This window comes from Sander vitreus, chromosome 4, assembly GCF_031162955.1.
Source record: "Sander vitreus isolate 19-12246 chromosome 4, sanVit1, whole genome shotgun sequence".
NCBI classification, from domain to species: domain Eukaryota; kingdom Metazoa; phylum Chordata; class Actinopteri; order Perciformes; family Percidae; genus Sander; species Sander vitreus.
Genome location: NC_135858.1, coordinates 6,786,841 through 6,806,027, shown reverse-complemented (window position 1 = coordinate 6,806,027; position 19,187 = coordinate 6,786,841). Strand labels below are relative to the sequence as shown.

The 19,187-nt window shown below is 43.1% G+C and overlaps 1 protein-coding gene across 1 annotated transcript in view; it reads left to right on the top strand.

The window, feature by feature from the left end:
* slc25a26 (solute carrier family 25 member 26) overlaps positions 1-18,908 on the top strand; it is a 61,813-nt gene extending 42,905 nt beyond the window's left edge. The window contains exons 7-10 of the mRNA XM_078247920.1: positions 1,972-2,041; positions 5,115-5,179; positions 8,680-8,753; positions 17,706-18,908. Of these exons, the coding sequence (XP_078104046.1) occupies positions 1,972-2,041; positions 5,115-5,179; positions 8,680-8,753; positions 17,706-17,802 (306 nt within the window). The 3' untranslated portion in view covers positions 17,803-18,908. The remainder of the gene's footprint in view (positions 1-1,971; positions 2,042-5,114; positions 5,180-8,679; positions 8,754-17,705) is intronic.
* The last annotated feature ends 279 nt before the right edge of the window (positions 18,909-19,187 follow it).

Sequence of the window (19,187 nt, the reverse complement as noted above, 5' to 3'; positions counted from 1 at the left end):
TTCTTCACTACATACAGTTGTGTTAAAAATAATAGCAGTCCAACATCACTAACCTCATAAATCACATTTTTTGGTAGAAGTGATATTTCTACATATTCTAGTCATATAATATAGAATGAATCTGTAATTGAAAGGGGCATGTTCAAAATAATAGCAGTGTTGTGTTCAATTAGTGAGGCGATTGATTCTGTGAAGAAACAGGTGTCAATTATGGCCCATATTTAAGGGAGGAAGGAAGCAAATGTTGTGCATGCTGGTTATAGCGCATTTCACACTGAAATACTCAGCAAAATGTGTCATTCCAGACATTGCTCTGAGGAACAGCGGACTTTGATTAAAAAGTTGATTGGAGAGGGGAAAACATATAAAGAAGTGCAGAAAATTATAGGCTGCTCAGCCAGAATGATTTCAAATGCCTTGAAATGGCATCCAAAGCCTGAACGACGTGGGAAAAAAGGGTCAACTACCATTCGAATGGATCGAAGAATAGCCAAAATGGCAAAGGCTCAAACAATGATCAGCTCCAGGACAATCAAAGAAGACTTAAAGTTACCTGTGAGTACTGTTATGATCAGAAGAAGGCTATGTGAAGCAAAGCTATCAGCTAGAAGCCCCCGCAAAGTCCCATTGCTGAAAAAAAGACATGTACTGAATGGGTTGAAGTTTGCCAAAGGACACATTGACTGGCCAAAAGAGAAATGGGGCAACATTCTGTGGACTGATGAGAGCAAAATTGTTCTTTTTGGGTCTAGGGGCCGCAGACAGTTTGTCCGACGACCCCCATGCACTGTATTCAAGCCACAGTACACTGTGAAGACAGTAAAGCATGGTAGTGCAAAAATCATGTTATGGGGATGTTTCTCATACTGTGGTGTTGGGCCTATTTATCGCATACCAGGGATCATGGATCAGTTTTAATACATCAAAATACTTGAAGAGGTCATGTTGCCTTATGGTGAAGAGGGAAATGCCTTTGAAATGGGTCTTTCAACAAGACAGTGACCCAAAACGCACCAGTAAGCGAGCTAAGTCTTGGTTCCAGATGAACAAGATTTATGTTATGGAGTGGCCAGCCCAATCCCCAGACCTCAATCCCATAGAAAACTTGTGGGGTGACATCAAAAATGCCGTTTCTGAGGCAAAACCCAGTAATGCAGAGGAATGTAGTTCAATGGTCCTGGACTGGAATACCTGTTCACAGGTGCCAGAAGTTGGTCGACTCCATGCAACACAGATGTGAAGCAGTTGTCAGAAATAATGGTTATGCAACTAAATATTAGTGCAGTGATTCAAAGTAAAGCAAACTCTTGAGACATTTTTCAGTTTATACAGTAAATGTTTGAGTTTGTAAAGAAAAATGCTAATACTGTTATTTTTTTGAACAGCCTAATATTCCTTTTTCTTCACTTTCTGTAAAGGTATAACACAAACTTGATCAATTTTGGTCATTTTTGATTTGGAATTGAATGTGCAGTGTTCCCAATGCATTGATATTATGGAATTAAAAGCTATTCTAAGGATTTTGAGTATTATTCACTTTTTTAAACACACTGCTATTATTCTGAACACAACTGTATATGTTAACCAATGAAAGAATGTGTTGATATGTGCATGTGATGACCTACTGTACTTCACCATGATGGCATCTGGACAAAATGTGTAAAGGTGATGGAGTGGGAGCGCTGCAGCATATTCTCATGCCTCCTATCTTGTCCCGTCCCAGTTCTTGGGAAACAAGTAGCATGACCGCTGGGGAGACGAGGCAACACAAAAATAGCAGGGCAGCCTGGTTCCCAGCCGCGAGCCTGGACCCCTGAGCAGACCAAGGTTCACAATGTGTTTTCAATGTGTCTGATCACTAACTGCAATCCTCTCTCTCTTTGTTTCCCTCCCTCTTTCTCGCTCTTTCATCATCCTTCTCTATCGACAACACTCTCTTTCTCTCTCAACATTTCTCTCTCTTTCTCCCAGACACTGTGGTCATGGAGGCAAGGTCACACGCTCTACTCTTGGCAGGCTGCAGTGTGCGGAGCTTTTGCAGGTGCAGGGGATTATTTGCTGCTTTGGGAAAGAAGCGGAGAGGGAGGGGGGAAAGAGGGGGCGGAAGAAAGAAGGGAGGGAGGGATGGATGGATGGCTAAATCGATGGATGGAAGGCGTGATGGATAGGTGGATAGATGGCCACGAGGGCAGGACAAGTTTACCCAAAGCCACATTCTTGTAAGATTCCTCAAAGGTGAGCTCAGCTGGCAAATTGCATCCTCACCTGCACAGCAGATCAAAGCAGAAAAGAGAATGAAGTAGAAAAGAATGGATAAAGGGAAATCAAAACAGACAATTACAGCCTCTTTTTAACGCTGCTCAGTTGCAGTGCTAAATTAGAAAGGACTCAACACAGTGCTTCTGTATTGTTGTCTCAGAAAGCTCTTATTCTTATAGTTCTCAAGCCCTTTAGCCAATAAAAGAAATCATACCATAGCAGACTTTTATTGTCCTGTCTTAGCCAGGATGAGTATCAGGGGAGAGACAGACAACGGAGGGAGGAGAGAGCAGGGATGAGAGGGGCCGGTTCCTGGGTATGGGCCCCTGCAGCTGTGCGACCTCCTGAGCACTGGGGCCTGAAGTGGTTTAAAAGAGAGGGAGAGAGAAAAGTGCACGGAAGGAGTGAAAGAGGGGAAGGGAAGTGGACAAAAAAAACAAGATGAACAAGAGAAAGGAAACGACAACAACTAGAGAGAATTACGTCAGACTGTACAACATGATAATGCTAGGAAGGGGCTGGGAGCTCGAGTCAAAGAGATTCAGTGATTGTCATTGTTTAAAATGTTGAATTGGAGCAAAGGTCTCACAAACCAAAGACAAAGGTCAAAGCCAAGTGTCACCCTTATCAAGGATAAGGACAATGTGTCACGATTACAAATCCATGAAAACTTTTATTGGTAATGCATTTTGTTTGGACAGTTTACAAGAAAGTGCGGAAGTGCTTGTTCCTTTTAAGAAGAAAAGAAAAAGAAAAAATAGAAAACACTTAATACATTTAGTGTACTGTACAGTATCGCTGTAACCAGAGAGAATAATATAAATCCAGGGACATGTAGAAACATAGAATGTAGGCCTACCCCCAGTATTGTAGCTCTGAATAAAAAAATGTGTCCAATCATCTATCTTTCCACTCAGTCTTCACCTTTTTTGCGATGAAAAGGCAGAACCACAATCAAAATACATATTTTCAGAAGAACATTTCCGCAGACCGGTCCGTGGAGCAGTTGTTGGACGACTTCAGTCAATAACTCTTACAACACTGCAACACGCCAGACAGGACATGAACACTGAGGTTAGCTTCTCCAATGGTGATGGAGATGGAGGTGAAGGAGAGTAGAGGGGAGGAAGAAACAGCACCCCAAGGAGCTTAGACGTGGCCCTACGCCACCCCACATGGACTCATTCCACGAGAGAAAGAAATCAGAATAGAATAGGGGAAAGAGGAGACAGGAGATGTGGATGAGTGGGTGGCAGACTGAGACATGCAGAGGAAAAAAGACGTAAAAGACTTAAACAGTATGAGATAAGGAACAGAGCATGTCAATGTCAATTTGAGTAGAGTCCTAAAAACACGTTTTGAGTTATCAGACAAGGTATTTATTCTCACATTACATGGGTTGGAGCTTTTGTAAAGTGAGTGAAACTTAAACTCTTAATGATAATGCAGTAACTTTAAATAATTAAATACAACTATCTTCAGATGTGTAGTATTAAAATATTCAGCTCAATGCAATCAGACAGCCTACATACAGTATGCAGTATAATGACTGATTTGTTAATTGGGATATATAGGGAAAATGACAGGCAGGGTGGTATCTAGGTCCAGGGTAGGAATCAAGTTCACGTCCCTCAGCGACAGAGCTACTGTCCAAGAGGGATCCTCAAGTTTCAGTCACTTCCCCTTACAACGCGCTTCACACTCTCTCTTTCACTCAGACATACTCTGCTTGACACTGGAAATGCTCACACGGGCGCCTTTAATCATCCCAAATATCTCCACTAATACCCTGCATTGACTTATGACAGACTTGACCCCATTTAAACTGCCTACAAAAAACAGCCTAGCCCGAGCTGAGATTACATCACTGTCTGATTTATGTCCAACCTTCATCACATTACATGGTTCTTCCAACCAAATTTAGATCCTTCAATTCAGCGCTCCTCCGTGTGTAAGATTTGTTGGGATAATGCGTCCTTTTACTGCTCAACATTACAAAACAGCCTACAGTACAGGCTGTATGTTTTTATCCTTGCTGAAGTTTGAGTTGTATCCACCCAAGTAGGGAAAAAAATAACTTAAATCCTTAAATCTTTTCATCAGCCAGCATTAACTAGTAAAAAGTAACGGTGTGTTACGCCACACTGTTCCTAATGCTTTCCTGTACCCTCAGCTCACTTACAGTCACATCGCTCCTTGGTGGCCCATATGGACATATTTACCGAGAGCAGTTGCTATGTTTGTGGCGGAGTGACACACAAACACACACACACACACACAGTTTCTCACTTAAACACAAATTGCAGCTCAGTGGGGACACCTCTGGATCATGCCGCCCATCCAGCTTCCAACTTGGAAGGATGGAGGGAACTTCTCTACATTTGTGTGTGTGTGTGTGTGTGTGTGTGTGTGTGTGTGTGAGAGAGTGACATTTGTGTAAATGTGTTTGAATGTATCCAAATGTGTCTTTTTTTCATGCTTGTGTGTACAGCTGGGTGTGTGTGTATGTCTGTGCTTGAGTGTGTTGGAAAAGGCAGTTTGTGTGTGTAGCTCAGTGGAAGGTGTGGCTTGGTTGAGGCAGTAGGAGGGGGGCGGTGGGAATAGAAGTGTGTCTGTTTTTTGTGGTCAAATAACAGGGAATGTCTCGGATGGGGAATATTATCATTTTTATGAACTTAATGGAGCGGAGGGCCAAGAGTTCCACAATTTATTGCTGAATTAATATGTTACTGTATCTGTGGTTAAGTAATTGGTCTTTTTATGGGTATTATTTTCAATATTTAAAGACTCTTCTGAGAGCAGAGAGAGGGCCTGTTATGTTTGCACTTTGCTAAATGTGTGTGTGTCTTTTGTAGGTGCAGTAGCTGCATTTGTTACCACTCCTCTTGACGTGGCGAAGACCAGAATCATGCTTGCAAAGGTATACACACTCAAACACACACAGAGCGCACCACCTCCTCTGGCAGCGACTTTTAAACACTGCTGTCAGGTGATGCCTTGCAGGCAGAGAGCTGAGCAGGCCTGCACCCTGAGCACATTTCAACAGTGTCCGCACACTGGACAGAGCAGACCGAGGTAGCACCGGGACAGTAGTGAGACATACACACATATATCATCTGATCTGGACTATGGACATTGTCGGGAAGACATGTTTGGGTGCATGGTTAGTGTTAGAGTGAGAACTTGTTGCTGCTCCAAAGGAATTTCCATCTCAAGGCTGCTTGTCACTGAGAGGTGAACCAGAAGGCCAGTGTCCCTCCTGTTAACTCTTCTATTCTGTCCATCCTTTCAAACAGCCCCCCCCCCCCTCTCTTTCTCTCTCTTTCTATCTATCTGTGTGTGTGTGTGTGTGTGTGTGTGTGTGTGTGGTGTCCCTCCTCTTCCTCCCTCTCTCCTCCTCTTTCACTTCTGGCTCACTCTTACTGTATGTCTGGATTCCCTCACTATGTCCTGTGTGTGTGTGTGTCTGTGTGTGTGTGTGTGTGCGTGCGTGTGCGTGTGTGTAAAGGGTAGTGAGTTCAGAGTAACTCCCAATCAGCCCCCCCACAATCTCTCTCTCTCTCTCTCACACACACACACACACACACACACACACACACACACAGACTGTCCTAGGAGAAGACACAGTGTTCCATTCCTCACCACCCCCCCATCCTAACTAATGAGATACTGGAATTAACAAAACACTCAGACAGTCTTGATCTCTTGTGAGAAGCCGTTGGCTGTAGGTGGAACAGCACGGTACAAAAGCTTCCTGTAAACATTATTTGAAATGCAGCTGCTGTAATTTACCACCAGCAACGGACTTGGCCTGAGCAGCAAGGTTCGGTTATAACTTTATAAGGCCAGGTTTTTGATTCACTTAAGGCACCACAGGTAAACTGGAAGAAACACTGGATTGGAACAGCCTCTATTTTGATGGTGGAAAGACAGCTGATAACACCCCAGCACTATGTATTCACTAGGTTTTCAGAAAAATAAAAGCCAGGATGATGCACTTATACATTTCAAACTGTTACTGCCATCAAACCTGTAGTTTCTGTTTTTAAAATCCAGTGCATTTTCCTATTTACTTCCGTGAAATACGTCAGTAGTTTGTAAGGATTTTATTGTTATTTTGTTAATTTAATTATCTACAGTCCTGCATGTTTAAACATAACAATATACTAAATAGACATGACAAAACATCAGCAACATTAAACATCCCTTGTTTTCTCTTTTGTTATGAACAAAAGCAGCATGCCATATTTGGTGGTCATATTAATTTTTTTCAAGTTAAAAAGTATTACAGGGGAAAAAATGGGAATCTGATACTCGATGACAGCTGTGAAAACGTCCTTATTTGACATGGCTGGTATAACAATTATGGCTGCAACAACCTATTTTTTCATTTTTGATAATTTTTGATCTGTTGATTATTATCTCAATTAATGATTGATCTAAAATGTCACAGAATATTGAAACATCACAACCGTCACAATTTCCTGAAGCCCAAGGTGACGTCTTCAAATGTCAGTCTAAACAGTGTAAAATCCCAAAATATTGAGTTTACTATCATATATGACAGAAAAAAATCAGCAAATCCTCACAACTGAGAAGCTGAAAGCTGAAGCATATCTTTGGCTTTTTTGTTGTTGAAAAATAGAGGAAATAATAAAAAAATAAATAAAACAATGTTCTAAAAAATAAAATTAAAAGTGTGCTTTGTGTACATTATGAGGCCCAAAAGATATTAAAGCAGCATATTGCATCTCAAAATGAACTTATGCAAGTTCAAAAAAAATTCCTTTCCAGCTGTAGTGCCTCACCTTAAAAGGTAACATGTCATTTTTTTAACCCCTGTCAGACCTAAGTTTAGTTTAGTTCTACAAAATCCCACAGCAGCAAAGGATGACAAGTCCAGGCAGGAGAGTGAAACAGAGACAGAGAGAGAGCAGGGCTGGTGTTGATGAGTATGTATCGACGGTTTGGATTGGACGAAGGGGAGGAAATGTGGGTGTTGGAACTTGTCACACAGCGGAGGAGAAGGTTTTTTCTTTTCTATGGCCGGCAGAATGAAAGAGTGGTGTTGTACAGTAGGCAGTCTGGCGCGGACGAGGCCGAAACAGGCAGTTGTCCAGGACACAGCTGGACATTTAAATCCCCTCCCGGGCAGGACCTGCACCACCCTGGCTGCAGCACTGGCAACATGCCTGGCACACCACGCTGCTGCTGCACGCCTCCTACGCTGCTACTGTACAACACTGCCCTTCTTCTCAGGCTGGCATGTTTTCCTGCCAGTGCACCACACTGCTGCCATCAATGTCATGTTCGCTACCCTCCACTGCAACCAACTGTGGCAAACACAGGAGCCAATGTCAGGCTGGTATGGTCTTAACACCTTGTTGAACAGTCATCACTGTCATTCATTTCGTTGTATGAATCAGTGTAGACGTTGGAGAACGTGGAGAAGGTCAGCACGGAGCACATTTTCTTTACTCCTTCCTCAAGATTGTAAGAAACTCGGATAACAAAGCAGCAAGCCAACATAAGCAGAAAGAGAGAGTGTGTGTGTGTGTGTGTGTGTGTGTGTGTGTGTGTGTGTGTGTGTGTGTGTGTGTGTGTGTGTGTGTGTTGTATGTGTTTTGGACACCCTTTCCCTCCTTCCACCATTCCACAGCGGTAAAAGAAAAGAAAACTTGTCAGAGGAGAGGAGAGTCATTTCTCAGCCACCTGACTCCATACATAAGGAATAGGGGTGTTTTTTCCCTCCTCACATGAATGAAATGTGGGAATCTTCCTCTCTTTCCAGCAGTTCTGGGTGTCACAATTTACAGCAGACGCCACAAACTGTTTCCTGCATGCTCAGTGAGCTGTAGCTTAGATTGGCGTGCACACACCTACATACACACACTCGACTGTCTCCTCTCCTCTCCTCTCCTCTCCGCTCCTCTCCTCCACTGCCTCTTTCTGTTTCTCTCTCCTCTGGTCTGCCACCACCCACCCCTCACTTAACCCCAACTGGCCCTATCCTGCAGGTCTCATACCCCTCTGGCACTCCACAGTGATGGATTAAAAACTCTCTGGCCGGCTAAGCCGTATTGTGTAAATAAAAGTTCTAGACTGACAGGCCTGGCGGGAGACGAAGAGAACTTGTTGAGTGTGTTTTTTGGGTGGGCAAATGGCTGGGTGTGTTGCCGAGCAGGTGCCTGGGTGGGTGTTGGAGGTGTCACCTTCGCTGACACAGCTGTCCATGAGAAGAAACGGAGGGAGAGGAGGAATAAAAAGAGGGAGGGGGGTTGAAGGAAGCCCAGCTGAGGAAGACTAAACAGGGTGTCTGCTGGAGGAGCAGGAAATGAAGGAGACAATCCATCCGTCATCACACCTCTCTCTCTCTCTCTCTCTCTCTCTCTCTCTCTCTCTCTCTCTCTCTCTCTCTAGGCCGGGTCTACCACAGCGAACGGCAACATCCCGCTGGTGCTCTATGATGTGTGGAAGAGCCGAGGCCTTTCAGGGTGAGTGTGTGTCTCAATGTTAGAGAAATGTTCAATGGCGATAGTGATTTATTTATTTTTTTAAACTGTAAAGCCTCTACACAAACCGTTTTTATCCCAGCCCATTTAAAAAACCTTTTATTTTATATGATTTGATTTAACTCGGCCTGTTCCCTCACGTAATCAAGTTGGATGATAGAGTCGCTACTCTGGGGGACGTGAATTTACAGCTGAGCTGAAAAATTAGATATATAAAAGCTTTTCCTGCCCACTTGATGTACCGTCCTATTGATTAAGGTGTTACAGGGGCCAAGTGGAAGGGTTTATTTGAGTGTTTTGATGTGTTTATGATGCGCATCCCACAAAAGGCCAGGTCTAATGGGGCCACAGAGGGCTGCCAGCACTAAAACAAACCCTCAGCTGCGGTGAATAATAGGCTAGCTTGTGTACAAGCCGCCATCATTTAGTTAGGATGCACCTCTGCTTAATGCTCAAAACAGATTTGGTTTGGGACTTGGCCAAACACCAGTGGGACATCTCTCTCCTTCTCTCTGTCTCACAAACACTTGCAAACACAAACCCCTGTGTTATTGTTTGTGTATGCTGCAGAGCTGGAATCTAATCAAAGACAAATTACATTTCAGCTTTGTGTTTAAAATGAGCCAAGGGTGATTCCCTACAAACTGCTTTCAGGCATCAGTAATAAGCCAGCCTTCAATTTTAATAAAGATCATGTTTGAGACTACCACACGATCTCAATGAGGTGATAGTCAGCAGGCCCTTATGGAAAAGCCTAAATCCCACTCTCCCAGCTGCAACAGTAACCAAGTGGTAATGTACAGGAGAGCTGTTTGATGCCAGTCCCCCACCTCTGCACCTCACAGTAACCTTTGATGTGTTTCTCTCTCCATCCGTCTCTATCTCCTCACACTATCCTCTGGGGCCAGCTGTAAAACTCACTCATGTTGTGCAACCCAGAGAGCATGCACCATAAGCTCTACAATATGACGAAGTCCTGAACAATCCTTTTCTCCTCTGATATTGATGTAACCAGAGAAGGTAGAGAATGAGAAGAAAGAGAGCAACTAAGAGAATGAGTGGAGAGAACGAAATGCAGAGACAAAGGAGAGTGTGTAGAAAGTATAAGGGGGGCTGTTGCTCCGCAGGGCCAAAGGCCTGGTGGTTGCGCTGGTGCATGCCTGATACAAATTGCTGGGGCTTTAAAGCTGTAATTATGGTAATAGGCCCAATTGCAGTGTAGTGAAGCTCTAAAGTGCTTCCATGTGTGCGCCATGCCCCAGAGACCCCGGGTTAGTAGAGAGCAATGGAGCTCACACCAGCCTCCCCCAGTAACCCAACTGCAACAGGAATGATGTCAAAACAAAGACTAATAAGCAACATGTCCTCCGGGCTGTGTCTGCTTTGTGCTTCATGTAAACCAAAATGCAGGAAAAGTAAACAAATGACATTGTATGTACTGCATACACACAACAAAGCAGAGGCTCTGGAATATTGCACTAAACTTGAATCATACTTTTTGGGCATGAGGAGTCTTTGTTATTCACATTAAGAAATTAAGTTGAGTCCACTTTGGACAAAGGGGAAAATATAGAGAAATACTAGACTTATAAGGGTGTATTGCTGGCAAAGATGTGCATTGTTCCCGTTTGCTAAAGTCTGTGTCCTTCACTGTGTGTGTGGTGTTTGGGCGGAGACATTTGGGTTTTTAGGGAAAGTGCTGTAACATCTGTGTTTTTGACTTGACTTTTGATTATCCACCTTTTGTCCCAGAAAATTAAGTAGACCCACCCCCTACTGAAGGAATGTGTAAAACATCAAACTGAATTGATCCTATGAAAAAGCAACACGTTCTCACACTCTTCTCGTAAAATAAGGACGCTTGGTCAGGTGCCTTTGTCGTTCTTATTGACGCTAAAAGTCTCCTTTAGCGCTATAAGTAAACGCGCTTGGTCGGGACTATTGCCGTCCCTTTTGACGCAGTTATGTTAAGAAAAAGGTCGTGGGTGGGCTTACGGTTCCGTGACACGCGGGAGGAAAGAAAAAAACGACTATAGCAAGCGTGACAAGCGTGACGCAAACTCCGCTCTCCTGGGTGAAAGTCCTGTGTTTGACCCATCCACCACCCCAACCAACCTCCTTACATGGAAATTCGCCCTTACATACTACTCGTTAAATCCTATCGAACTGCTGCTCTCCCCGGTGCGTTACACAAACACGCTGAAAGACGCCTTTTTTCGGAATGAGAACGGGTTGGAAAAAGTCACCTAACTAATAAAGGCTATTTATCATGACCTCAGCATTATTCCTGCTCTTACACAAGTGCCAGAAATTTGCTCCCACGTACATTTGAAGATGTCCACCCTTCTCTTCTTCAAGAGCACCAGCATTTGTCTAAACTGTAGTCAAGACATTTTGTTTAAAGTGCTCATATTATGCTTTTTGGCTTTTTCCCTTTCCTTTATTGTGTTCTATATCTTTTTGTGCACGTTATAGGTTTACAAAGTGAAAAAGCCCAAAGTCCACCCCAAAGGGACTTACCATCTTCCAGAGAAAACGCTGTTCACCAACGGCTCCAAACAGCTCTATTGTAGTCCAGCCTTTACTTCAGAGACGAACGTGCGTCACTTTGTAACACACGGTATAATGCTCGCCTAGCTGCTAGCGTGGCACGCCCTCAGACTAGCTAGCAGTACTTACTGCGCATGTGCGATTCCCAACAAAGCTGGAACAGAAGTGAGATGTCTCACTCTGTAGCTAAAACAGAGAGCTCAGGACACAGGGTGAAAAGAGGAGCTGCAGCAATGTGCAGTACAACAAATATATGGTGTTTTCTGAAAATTAAACCACATAAATCTATTCTGGTACAACCTCTAAATACAATTATGAACCTGAAAATGAGCATAATATGAGCACTTTAAGGTTCAACACTGTTTCTTTCTGCACTCTCCTGTCATGCCTTAAAAACTATATTTAGTCTGATTCCTCAGGAGAGATGATTGGCCGACAATAGGTGGATGACAGCTCTCAGTGGATGGCCAGGCTATGATGTCAGAGTGAGTCAGGGCACCCGCGGGAGCTGGGGGGAATATTTGAGCTCTGAGTCCACAGGTGGGCCTGATCCCAGACAGGAAATGTAACAGTAGTCAAGAGCTGAGACAAAACAAGATCGCTGAGTTCAAAATTAGTTTGTTCCTCACACTGGTGGCTTCACATGAGAAGATAGAGTGGAATATGTCAATGTCACAATATGACTTGTTGTGTCTACTTTGTCATTGTTTTGCTGTCCAGCTGCTGAGTGTACAAGTTTTTTTTGTCTCTTTGCTTTTGTTTCTTTTGTCATTGGATTGATTTAGCTTTGGATATGTACTATTATTGTGCTAAGTACTTTCCTGCAGTGGGCCTGTGGCTTATGTTTCAGCAGATGGTGATGGAAAGCTGTGTTAAGATGGAAAGAGCACGCTGAAGGGCATGACCACAACCTCTGACTAATGTCTCCGCATTCATTTGGAGCCTTTACACCAGTCCGTGCTTACACAAACACACTTGGGAATCTCTCTCTCACACATACACACTCTTTGTGTCTCACACACAGCTAACCGTTGGACGTGTATTTTAAAAACACCCAATCCGGGCTGGGGCATTCTGAAACTTGGAGTTGTGCGAATAGTTGGGATGGCTGAGAGATCCCTGACATGCTTGGCACCTTGTACAGCTTTGCCTTTCACAAAAGGGAAGCAGTGAGTCTGTCTACGACCCAAATCTTAAATATACAGTAAAAACTGCACTTACAGTGGGGCAAAAAAGTATTTAGTCAGCCACCAATTGTGCAAGTTCTCCCACTTAAAAAGATGAGAGAGGCATCATAGGTACATAGGTACACTTCAACTATGAGAGACAAAATTAGAAAAAAAAATCCAGAAAATCACATTGTAGGATTTTTAATGAAATTATTGGCAAATTATGGTGGAAAATAAGTATTTGGTCAATAACAAAAGTTCATCTCAATACTTTGTTATATACCCTTTGTTGGCAATGACAGAGGTCAAATGTTTTCTGTAAGTCTTAACAAGGTTTTCACACACTGTTGCTGGTATTTTGGCCCATTCCTCCATGCAGATATCCTCTAGAGCAGTGATGTTTTGGGGCTGTCGCTGGTCAACACGGACTTTCAGCTCCCTCCAAAGATTTTCTATGGGGTTGAGATCTGGTGACTGGCTAGGCTGCACCAGGACCTTGAAATGCTTCTTACAAAGCCACTCCTTCGTTGCCCGGGCGGTGTGTTTGGGATCATTGTCATGCTAAAAGACCCAGCCACGTTTCATCTTCAATGCCCTTGCTGATGGAAGGAGGTTTTCACTCAAAATCTCACAATACATTGCCCCATTAATTTGTTCCTTTACACAGATCAGTCGTCCTGGTCCCTTTGCAGAAAAACAGCCCCAAAGCATGATGTTTCCACCCCCATGCTTCACAGTAGGTATGGTGTTCTTTGGATGCAACTCAGAATTCTTTCCCCTCCAAACACGATGAGTTGAGTTTTTACCAAAAAGTTCTATTTTGGTTTCATCTGACCATATGACATTCTCCCAATCCTCTTCTGGATCATCCAAATGCTCTCTAGCAAACTCCAGACGGGTCTGGACATGTACTGGCTTAAGCAGGTGGACACGTCTGGCACTGCAGGATTTGAGTCCCTGGCGGTATAGTGTGTTACTGATGGTAGCCTTTGTTACTTTGGTCCCAGCTCTCTGCAGGTCATTCACTAGGTCCCCCCGTGTGGTTCTGGGATTTTTGCTCACTGTTCTTGTGATCATTTTGACCCCACGGGGTGAAATCTTGCGTGGAGCCCCGGATCGAGGGAGATTATTAGTGGTCTTGTATGTCTTCCATTTTCTTATAATTGTTCCCACAGTTGATTTCTTCACACCAAGCTGCTTAACTATTGCAAATTCAGTCTTCCCAGCCTGGTGCAGGTCTACAATTTTGTTTCTGGTGTCCTTTGACAGCTCTTTGGTCTTGGCCATAGTGGAGTTTGGAGTGTGACTGTTTGAGGTTGTGGACAGGTGTCTTTTATACTGATAACAAGTTCAAACAGGTGCCATTAATACAGGTAACGAGTAGAGGACAGAGGAGCCTCTTAAAGAAGAAGTTACAGGTCTGTGAGAGCCAGAAATCTTGCTTGTTTGTAGCTGACCAAATACTTATTTTCCCGAGGAATTTGCAAATAAATTCATTAAAAATCCTACAATGTGATTTTCTGGATTTTTTTTCTCATTTTGTCTCTCATAGTTGAAGTGTACCTATGATGAAAATTACAGGCCTCTCTCATCTTTTTAAGTGGGAGAACTTGCACAATTGGTGGCTGACTAAATACTTTTTTGCCCCACTATAAGTGTCAAAACCTTAACTCAAGGTCTACTTACTAGCTTTTTTTCTGGAGCAATGTCAACTTCTTTCTTGATTGTCAGAAGAAAATGAAATGCATCATCGGAAAAGATCATGCGTGTAATGCATTGAAGCCAAGATCAATCCAAGATGCCAAAATGTGATTAAAAAGACCTTTTGCAACGACTGTCACTATCCATAATCCTGGAATGCATGTTCTATCATGAGTGATTCATTATTCTTAAAGGGGTACTCCAGTGATTTATTGTTGCACTTCCACACACGTTGGGAGACTCGAGAATGACAGATTAAAGGTAGAATGGTTCAAATTGAAGCAGCAGAGGCCAAGATATCTTGACTTTTAGTCCCTAGCATTGATCAAACTCCAGAAACCCAGACAGTAAAAGTAGCAAACTGGATCTCTTTGGTCCATTTGGCTCTGCAAGTGGTATAATCTCTTCACACAACAAATAATAAAAGGCAGTATGAAGAAACCATAGACAGTAAAATGGACACAGCGACGGCGTAGACTTCCACGGAGACCAGTGAAGGATATTCGAAGCACTTTTCCCGTGATGGCTGAGCGTTACTGCGCAGCCTCAAACTGAGCTTGACGATGTAGATGTGACGTGAGCAACCTGTCTGAAAGTTGTAAGTCTTCTGGTAGCTGTGCCAAGAGAAATCTCAACCATTCCCAATCTTGCAGAGACGGAGAGCGTAGGTATATGTAAGGAGATAACATAAGCACAGGCTAATTATTGCTAACTAAAATGCTAGTTAACATTAGTAATTAAACTTAAACAGCTAATGTAAGTCGAAACTGGAGCTTCTCCTGACTATACGGTAATTTGTCTAATATGCGACAGAAAGCTGCGTGGTTATGACACAATCGTTAGCCTATTTTTACAAAAACGCCTGCTACAGAGCCATAACGTGAGATACAAGGTAATGGCGCCTTTTATACATTGTTGTGTTTCTGTAGATATAAACAATGGACAAATAAAGTCTTTAAACGCTTCAGATGTAAAGTTATTTGCTGTCAAAGTGACGCCAAAATGAATGGCAGTCAATGGAATGCTAACGGCAGGTGATGGCTTGTTAGCATCAAAATGTCTCCATAGGAGCTACACTTTGCGGATGCTCGCTTACCCCCTTGGAAGAAACATGGTTGTATATAATAAAATGAATGATAGCTAAATACCATTTAGCTGCTTCAGTTTCAGGGTCCTTGTATTTGTGCATGGGCCTGTTCAAGAAGCTTCTTTAGGGACCGTTCGGTATTTATGGAATGGACCACTGGAGGAAAATAGGGGAGGGTCATGTCTTTTTATTCTTTGTTGAGGGGAGGGTCATCCAATTTTGTATTCGTGAGAACAGCAACATTTCAAAGTGGCTTGTTTGGTGCATATTTATCCATGTAGCTCCACAACAATGTTAGTGAGTAAATCTACTGATATGGTCACCACACCATAACAGGAGTGTGATGCGTAAGATGAGAATGTAGAGGTTTAGGCACGTGTGTCATGGCTGTAAAAAAAACAATGTCTATCTGTACATCTTTGCCAAGCGCAAACCAGTACAGAAGGCGTCAATAAATTGTTGGGAATGGTCATCCCTTTTTTCCATATAATTTTGGAGGCTCATCCAAAATGTATTGCTGGTGAAGGGAGGGTCAGGTCTATTTGGACTAAAGATCCCAAAACTCCTCCGGTGGCCCCTGAAATAAATAACGAACAGTCCCTTACAATTTCCGCTTTTGTGATATTTCAAAAGTTTTTCTAAAAATTAAAATGGACAGAAACACAAGTACTAACACACACACACACACACACACACGCAGATGATGAATGCAGGCAGACATTTTGCGTGTGTAGACGTTTCTCTTCACACACACGCACAGGCACTCATCCACGAACACACAATCCTCTTTATCCATTACATCTGGCTCGGATGGGAACAGACCATGTGAGTGTGGGGGCGTATTGGCAGACCGAAGGTGTTGGTAGGCAAATACGGCGAGGGAGAGACAGGCAGAGAGAAACGGGGGGGAAAATAAAAGGAGAGAGAGACAGGAGAAGGCAGGCGCACAGACGGTACGAAGTGAGCACATGTCTGAGAAGTGGATGACGCAGCAAGAAAAGGAGATGGAGGAGAAATCCCCGAACAACTGAGCCAGCTGAGGGGGCCGTCGCTGGACAGAGAGACAGAGAGAAATGGATGGATGGGCAGCAGAGGGACATGTGTGGATGTCATCCGGCCATCAGTCATGCACAGAGAGAGAGTAAGAAGGGATGGATAAGAGCTCCAGGGAGGCCTCAGGGTGGGAGCTTGAAGCCTAATCCCAAAAACAGCTGCGTGTAGCAGGGAGGGTGGGAGAGGGGGATGGTTCTTGGGAGACTGGTGCTCTCTCATGGCTCATCACATCCTTTGACCCCCGCAACGTCAACAGCTTCTTCTTGGGCGTCAATCGCTGTAACTAAGCCCCTCTCGCTCTCTGTAAAGTGGCGCCGCCAACAGGGCCGTACAAGCATACAGTCCCTCTCCCATGGACCCTCTGCACCCGAACATGAGGCGCTGCTTCCACAAAGGCGCCGTAAATCACTCACAGGTACTGTCGATCAGTGGAGTGATACCTGATAAAGGTTCAGGTTCAGGTGCGTGCATGTGGCAAACCTAATACATTCCAAACATTTTATGCAAAATATAATACTTTTAGTGTCCAGCAAACAAATATTTGTCAGCATAGACACATATTTTTCTCAGTGGCTTTTGCTTAGGAAGGACCTAGCAAGGACCTAGTCAAACTAGTTCAAACTAGTCATAAATGAAGCTACAAGCCACAAGAGGCTATGCTTTCTATATGGAATAAACACAGTTTGTTATTCTTAAATCACTAATAATCTTTAGTTTCAATCAGAATAAAATGTTATTGTTTCTCCCATCTATATAGTGTATGAACAGTGAAATGAAATGATAAAACATAGATAATGTGATTTGACTAAAACTGTAAAATTACAACTACCTCAGCATTTATCACTCACATTTGCACTGCTCTGAATATATATCATTTGACATATGCATTGGTCAGTGTGTAAATTATAAGTCAAATACAAATATACAACTATAACAGCTCTTTATTGTATAGCAGTAACATCACTTTTAGATCTTACGTCATCATATCATTTCATCCAGTGATAACAAGCATAAGCCTGCGTATCACGCAGTCTGTTCTTTATTAATGTATTTAATTTCTAATGATTGTAATAAATTGAAATCCATCCATCCATCCATCTTCATCCGCTGAAATCATCCAAATCAATTGAGATTTTATTTCCCGTGTGTGTGTGTGTGTGTGTGTGTGTTTTGTCTACAGCTGTAGACATGAAATGAAAGTGTTCAGATTCACCACGGTGTTGTCCTTGGTTGTGGTATGGGAGGACCATTTTTACAATGATGATGATCAGAAGTAATTCAGCAAAAATGAAGTATCCATTAGATGCTGATTTGCTTGAATTTGTATTTCAGAATTTATAGCATGTATCGCTCTTTCTTCTTCTTTTTCTGCAGTCTGTTTGCGGGCAGCATACCGAGGATAACCTTCATCAGTGTGGGTGGTTTCATCTTCCTGGGAGCCTACGAGAAGGTCCGCCGCTCTTTGCTGTAGCAGCTCGTCCTCTGTGACTGTGCTGTGTCCTGAGCCCTGGTGGATTAGCAGCAAGGGGAAGCATCTCTGGAAGAAGCACCCTCGTCCCTTGGAGGCTCCCTGCGCCTCCATGCTGCTGGGCCCCGAGAAGCAAGGAACACCTGTTGCCCGTCCACTGGCCTGATCGCATTGCCTGGGGTGCTGCATTCCTGCTCATCAGTGCCCAGAACTTCTGTAACAGCACCAGCGGTTTGGTGAAGTGGAGCCAACCCCTGTCACACAAAGCTAGCAATGAAGCATCTTTACTTTTCAACAGTCTTGTATAAAGTACTTGAAAGCAGTGTGTATGTGTGTGTGTGTGTGTGTGTGTGTGTGTGTGTGTGTGTGTGTGAGTGAGTCAGAGAGAATCAATGAGTTAAGGTAGACTGACTGACCTCTTGGAGTTGAGGTTTGGTCATTTGTTCCCCTGTAGGCTGTCCTGTAAAGCTCCCTCTACGTGGTTTGATGATCATTTTAGTGTTTTATCCATATTGTTCTCTCTGCTAAGCCAGGCCACCTGTGTTAAAGACCCATCGGGGGAGAGACTCGGTAATATCTCACCATTGTTACATTCCCACTGGAGCACAACTGAGCTCATCCACCTGCAAGAGCTTTCATTTTATACTTAAGATGCCTACAATAGTAGAGCACTTTGTTAATTTAACAAGGCTTTAGTTTTATTAGAAGCCTCAAGTGTCCTGCACCAGTTTTTGTGTTTCAGTTTGGGCTATATGTATCATGTGTTTATTGTGAAATATATTTTTATTAGGTATTTAGCTTGATTGGATGATTTGGCATTGGCACTGTTGTCGAAGAGTCTGTGAGAAGTGACTTCTTAATCTCAAGCCTGTGAAAGTGCAGACTTATCAAAGTTAGCTTGACAAAAAAAAAAAACTTTTGGTATTCAACAGAGCAATGGTGTTATAAAGAGCTTTATTACACGACTTCGTTGAATACTCGATTCTGATTGGTCAATAAGGGCATTCTACGATCTGTTATTCATTCATAGCAGCGGCGTGCTATGGACGCAGTTCTTATCAAAGACTGGAGGACTGTTTCTAAATCAATAAAACCATTTTTAATCAAGATTTTGTGTCAAATGATTAATTTAGTAAGTAGCCATGTAATAACGAAGGTACTTATAGTAGGTGTTCACTGCAAAGACTTATTTCATTATTTTCTTCAGTAGTAGTTAGACAAGAAGATTGATACCACTACTCTCACGTCTGTATGGCAAATATGAAGCTACAGACAAAATCCTTTTAGCTTAGCTTAGCATAAAGACTGGAAGCAGGGGGAAACACATAGTCTGGCGCTGTCCAACTGTAACAAAATCCATCTACCAGCGCCCTCTAAAGCTCATTATT